The sequence below is a fragment of the Durio zibethinus genome, chromosome 25 (assembly GCF_047325235.1).
Source record: "Durio zibethinus cultivar Kanyao isolate XHJ-2024 chromosome 25, ASM4732523v1, whole genome shotgun sequence".
Lineage (NCBI taxonomy): Eukaryota > Viridiplantae > Streptophyta > Magnoliopsida > Malvales > Malvaceae > Durio > Durio zibethinus.
In genome coordinates this window covers 13,013,725-13,020,198 of record NC_143186.1, presented here as the reverse complement: position 1 = coordinate 13,020,198, position 6,474 = coordinate 13,013,725, and the positions used below count along the sequence as shown (strand labels likewise).

At 34.8% G+C, this 6,474-nt stretch overlaps 1 protein-coding gene across 1 annotated transcript; it reads right to left on the bottom strand.

The window, feature by feature from the left end:
- Window positions 1-1,230: 1,230 nt before the first annotated feature.
- Window positions 1,231-4,745, bottom strand: LOC149511645 (uncharacterized). The gene is made up of 3 exons (XM_089754365.1): window positions 4,586-4,745; window positions 1,863-2,296; window positions 1,231-1,728 (listed from the first exon to the last, which is right to left on the bottom strand). The coding sequence occupies exons 1-3, from the start codon at window positions 4,743-4,745 to the stop codon at window positions 1,231-1,233; spliced, it is 1,092 nt and encodes a 363-aa protein (XP_089610491.1).
- Window positions 4,746-6,474: the final 1,729 nt, after the last annotated feature.

Below are 6,474 nucleotides of genomic sequence, written 5' to 3'. Positions count from 1 at the left end.
ATTAGAGATAGTCCAGGTTATGGGAGATAATAAATAAGCCCGGCATTTTTTAAGATAATCTCATTCTTTTGACAATTACTGACCTGACTACTCAAGATAAAATTTTGGAGAAATTTTGGAGTTCACCCATAAAGGAGAGCTGGCTATTGATGACTATGAGCTGACCTCCCCAATGTAGTCAAAGTAAACCACCTATTGAGATAGGTATGAGGTAACCTCACAAAGCATTTACTTTGGTAAATTTTTTTTAACATTTAACTCTTCTTGCCTTTCAAGAAGATCGACTTTGCTCGGTTCGCACAGAGGTCGAAGAAAGAAAAGAAGCAACCGGTTTAGCTCAGAGCTCCTGATCTCTTCAACTCAGGCCTCTTCTGTTACTAAGAACAAGCAAAAGTAAAAGGTGACAGCAGGTCCAGATGCCCCTCCTCCAAAAAGGCAAAAGACATTTGTGAATGCTACTGAAAATGTCTCCCGCAATGACTACAATTTTCTTTGCGACATTTGTGATAAAAAATGCAAATTTTTGAAAGATGTCATCGAGCACCAAAAGACATTCCACCAAAAGAAAGAAATCAAATACAAATGTGATCTCTGCAAAAGATCTCTGCAAACGTAGTTTTGCAAATAAAGAGACAAAAATAGAACATTGGAACATGGCCATTCAGTCTAATATCTATTGTATATGCCCATCTTACTATTTTGGTTAAATCCTATGACAGCCTATATATCTAAAATTAGTATGTATTATGGCTGCTTCTATCTAAGATTAGGATGTTATTTTACTATTTAATTAGCCAACCAGTTATAATAATTATTTACTTTTTCTGAATTATGTTTTAGTTTATTTTTATGCACTTGTTATTCAAATAATGAATTATTGACGGGCATTATTAATTAGATGTTTATGTTTTTCTTGTTTTTATGCTCTAAATACTTTTAGTTATGAAAGTAGAATTGAAATTATGGTATTTGAATTCTCTAAAAAATAAAAAAAAATGTAAACATCAAATAACAAAAAGAAAATTTGAAGCAATCATTAAATAAAAAAAATATAACAAATAAACAAAAATTAAAAAGACAAAATGAAACACTTATGTTAATCTCCGAAACTAACTAATAATAATGAGTCTAACTAGTTTATTATGCCAAATTAGAGACATAATTAACCTGACGGTATTGGCTTAATTAAATTGATGCGGTGGCAGGATCCAAATGTGGGGGAGGAGGTCCCTATGTGAAAGGTTTGAATTGGTAATGTTTTTCAAAGCTTCCATTTTTCAAATTGAAAATACCAATATCTTGAGGTCCACATGGCTCATATGCATTAACATCAATATAATCACCAGTGAAACATATAGAATTAGGCTGTCCTTGAGGAAAATCCAGCGCTGAAACAGCTAAGGTCCCATTATCACCCACAAAAACCACATCTCCATCCATACTCTTTATCTCTTTCTTATCTACCAATTCATCTGTTTCATCATCCAAAACCAACTTGAAAACCTCAAATTTCTCGGTCAAATAATCATCCTGTCCCTCGATCTCATCACCAGATTGGAGCTTCCTATGACTAGAGTATAGATTCCCTTTAGATGATTCAACTAGATATGCGCGGTCCGAATAAGCCTCTATGTCTGATATTGGATCTTCTGGCACAACTGTCTTCAACTTAGGTGACTCCAAATCCTTGTCAAAACTACCATTGACATCAAATGACAGAATATTGTCCTGCGTCCTATAACATAGACCAAATTTCTATAAAAAGCAATATCGGTCACAAGCGTTAGATGCTCGTCGGAATATATCCAAGTTTTCTGCCAGGATTTGTAGAAAGCTAATCTGTTATATGCGCTATAGATTACCACAACAACGTAACTATCCGGATTCAATGAAGGGTCAGCTGATAACAGAACCTTTTGAATGTCGTATTGGTTGCCCATAGGCTTTCTATTGGAAAATTCAAGCTGAGGGAGATCAATGCTAATGCAATCCTTAAAAGTGTTTGAAAGGGTTATGACCATGTTCTCGTCCACAGTAGCTAACCAACCATAACAAGATCCGCAACTTCTTTTATTATAAGACTTTGGAAGCTCAATGCTGGAGACTTTTGTTTTGGCTTGTAGGCTACATAATTTCCGCTTTGTCTCTCTCTTTTTGGTTGGAATCAACAGCATGGGAACCATGCTCGGTGATGAATGCCTTTTTATGTCAAGAAAAGTATTGAACACTGAATGCCAATGCCTAGTGACTGCACCAAATTGAACCAAGTTCTCGGGGCGTCTAATTTGTCGAGAACCTTAAAGAGACAGTTGTGGAAGATATTCCCAATCTGGTTCAAAATTTGCCATATGTTTGTCTTGAAAAACAGTTGAAGAATATAAAGAATTTTTTATTAAACTATCTGAGAAAGTTTATAACGATAGAAAATCAGGTGAAGAAAAAGAAGTACAAAAAAGGGTTGTTGAGCTTTGTGTTTGGTACATAAAGGGTATTTATAGGTAGCTTTTATTATTATTTTTTATTGTAAATCCAATTCCAATTAGAATGGAATTTAAGTGTTTGTATACAATGCGCATATAAACAAACTTTAAATTTCTACGTAATTGTAACTCAATTGTCGGTTAAATAACTTTTAAACTTTTCAGACATAATTGGAACTCAATTGTCGGTTTATTTAAATAAAGGACAAGAGTGGTAAATTTGTTTGCTTATCGACCTGCCTACCAAAATTTCTAATGATCTTGGCTAAAAGCAGGCCAACTTTTTAGTGTTTGTAATTGTAATTAATTTTCGATGGTATCACTGAGTCAAGATAAAGAATAAGAAGTGAATACTATCTCTTCATATTGTGTCATGGAACATATGCATCGTGTTTGTCTGTGATTTTTTGACTGATAACCTATACCCTTTAAGAAGTGAATACTGGCAACTGTCTACGTCTTGATTGGTTGGATGCTATGTTTGACTCACAGAGGATATTTGCGCCAAAATGCTCTGCTCTTTTTTCATGTCAGTGGCTGATCGATATTGGTTGATTGTGCTTGTAGATAAAGAAAATGTCTTGCTAGAAATCTTAGTCCAGAAACCTCAAAGGAAACTTCCTTTTTTCTGGAACTCTATGCCAGGTTTTGCGTGGAGAAACCCCTGGATAATTATCTTTGCAGCTGATCAGGTGGAGCAGAGTTAGAAGTCAGAAGAGTCACGAGCCTTGTAACTTGGTTTCTTACGAAGTTTTTGACTTTCATCTCTTTTGCTTTCGTTTCCACCCTTTATAACACCAATGAATCTATTCTTCAAAAATTCAAAGTACGAATCGTTGAATTGATAACATTTTTATTGCAATAAACAAATTCCTGTAATCCTTGTTCTCAATATAACTGCAGCTGGATACAGTTAGGAAATGGTCCCTGTATTTTGAAATCTGCCAGCAAAATTTTATTCATATTTAATATCTTTTTCTTAATATAACTGCAGCTTGTAAGTAGGTAAACTGAATTTTTATTTGCTTAAGCATGTAAAATGTCATCGTTGAGCTCTACAGTTAATTGGGTGATTGGCCCAATTAACTACCACAATGCCCAGATCAACCAAATTGCCCTGGAAAGCAAATTCCATAACTACCACATTACTGGTGTAAATACCATTCCATTGAAAAAAGAAATAGTTCCATGCATTCATCAAAAGGGTGATTAATATTCTGGTGTATTGAAAGTCTCCCCCTCTACCTAATTAGTTCGGAAATTCACTATCCTGCCTGAAAGATTTATAATCAAAAGAGAGTTGACTGGTTCTGATATTAAGATTAAATCATTTGTGTGACATAAGTGCACAGGCTTTGAATTATGACAAAAAGGCTAATTGTAGTTAGATCGGTAAATCAAGCCCCAGAGGCCTTTGTTTATTAGCCAAGCTCTAACTTGGTACTTGGGAGTCATTTGTTGGGGGATCAGAACAGTGCTAATACCACTGTCTCTTTTCCTTTAACGATAACTAATTTACATGACCATCTAATTTGAAACATTCTTCTGAGCAGGGTTCACTGAGACTGAACCCATTGGTGAGGGACTACAGTCAGGAAAGGAGGAAATGACCCTACTTTGGATTTCAACTGCCACAGAATAGAGAGCATTGGCTGTTCATTGTCTAGAGAAGCTGAAGCTAATATCAGGTTTGAAATGACAACTAAATTAACTCTGACAGTAACTTCTGAATAAGCTGCAGCGTCCTACACGATTCCAAAGCTATTATCATATATCCTTGAGTTCCAAATATGTTTCCTTTTCACTTTCCAGGAAGGAAAGAATGAGAAGCTAAGATTGCGAGGAAAAAGATAAATTGAAGATTTCACTGCTTAATAAATACGAAATGTGCAATGTGAATTGCTTACAACATATTAAGAGAAGTCTATATGCTGTTTCTTACACTTTCAAATGGTTAAGTATCTATGACACCACCCCCCCCCCCCCCCCCCCCCCCATGAAATCCAATAAGAGTAAATGAACCAAATGATAGGATACCTCTTTGTTAGATATTGTTGTAAATTGTTCATGTTAGGGTAGGCAACTTGACCCTCAAATCATCTAACTGCCAGCTCCTGGACTTCGAACTGACGCGTCAGACAGAGCACTGTGGTTGATAATGTGCATTTCATTCACTGCCATTGCATGACCATTTTTAGCAGGAGGTGCAAGTGAACCAAAAACCATAAGATTAGCACCGGATACTCTGCTCCAAAACCGGACCATTTATATTTTCCTTACTTAAGACCTTTCTGGCACCAAAAGATGAGGCATGGAATATTAATACAACAGCAATAAAAAGGATTGTGGTTTTTTTGAGATGAGCCATTAGTAGTGCTAATAGAGGACAGTCTAGGAAGTAAAGCAAGGCTTATCCTGCAAATAAGGAAACACTGAGGTTTTGTTTGTATAGTTGAATTGGCTTATGAACTGATCTATTTATGGGCCACTGATGATCAGGTAGAGGCGTGAGGGTCAAGTTAAATTGGTTTAGAAGATATATATAGTTGAAAGCCTCGCAGACAATGAGTTCGGTACATTTCAACTGAATGCAGCCAATGTTATTTTCTTGCACTTTTTCCGTCGACCTGGGAGCCTAGGTTGACTTTCTTCAGAAGGTCTAGAAAGCAGAATCATGGCGAGAGCTTTAGGTTTAGGACTCCCTTACATTATTGAACCATTTACCGAAACATATATACCTCAGTTTGTGCATACAAAGTTACTAATATGCAATTAATTTCTTTATGTTTGTCATTAGAAATTCTAATTTCTTTAGCATCCTTAAGTGATTATGGATAAGTTTATTCGTTTTAGGTAATATTTGCTGCAAGTAGGCGAATCTGCATATTAGTGCAGGTACTTCTAACTTTTGAAGGTGTTTCTTGATTCAATGTATCATCGTACACATATAAAGGCACACTATTGAAAGAAATACTGGTTGCGTGAAGGGCTTTCAGATAAACAGTGCCTAAAGATTAGTTTTAGAATTTTATTGGACGCCAAAATCATCAGTGCTCAAAGATCAAAGTTTCATTTTATTGAACAGTACTACCAACTTTTGATAATGATAAACATAAAGAATTCTACGGTATTACTGTTATTTTTTAGATGATAAAAACTTAAAGTTCTAGTATTGCTGGAAACCTGAAGCCTTTTATCTAGTAAACCCAGTAGCATAAACATGAATTCTGTGGTATTCTCACTGGCCAAAAATTAAATTCTTGCGTCTAAAGTAGTGTAAATATCCAATTTAATCCAAGCTTGGATCAATTGGGTCTGGTCTAAATAGGTGATATGAGTTTTTTTTTTTTAATTTAATTTAATTTTTAATTTTATTATTTATTATTATTATTATTATTATTATTATTATTATTACTATTATTATTATTATTATTTATTTATCTAATTATTTTTTTAGTTATCTATTAATATATCTATGTATTTTTTTTTGTTATTTTTTTTCTTGATTAATTTTCGGTAGAGATTAGATTTAGAATCAAAAATTGAAATGAATTTGACTGTGATTTGAGAGTTGGTAGAATTAGAATTGGATTCAAAGATTAAATTTAAATCTCAAAAAGAATTAAGATTTATCAAAAACTTTTTTGATCAATCCTATAAATAGATTCACAGAAAACGAACAAGACACACACAGACAGACGAAAAAACACAAGAGAAAGGAAACAGAAGACAGAGCAAGACTAAAGCGAGTGAAAACCGTGAATTTGAGGGTCACTCACACTGAAACGTGCACAAAGGAATGAATCGCTTAGAACCCTTTAAACTAAAAAAAAGTACAAGTGGGACGGACTAGCTACTAGTCCAATTCCCGATGGTCGAGAAAGAAGTAATTACGCAGGGAGTTCCACAGCTGATTAACTCCTCAAGGCGGGTAAGAGTCAATCGCACTCTAGAGTTTCGGACGTGCCCACAGCTGATCAATGCACGAGGTCTT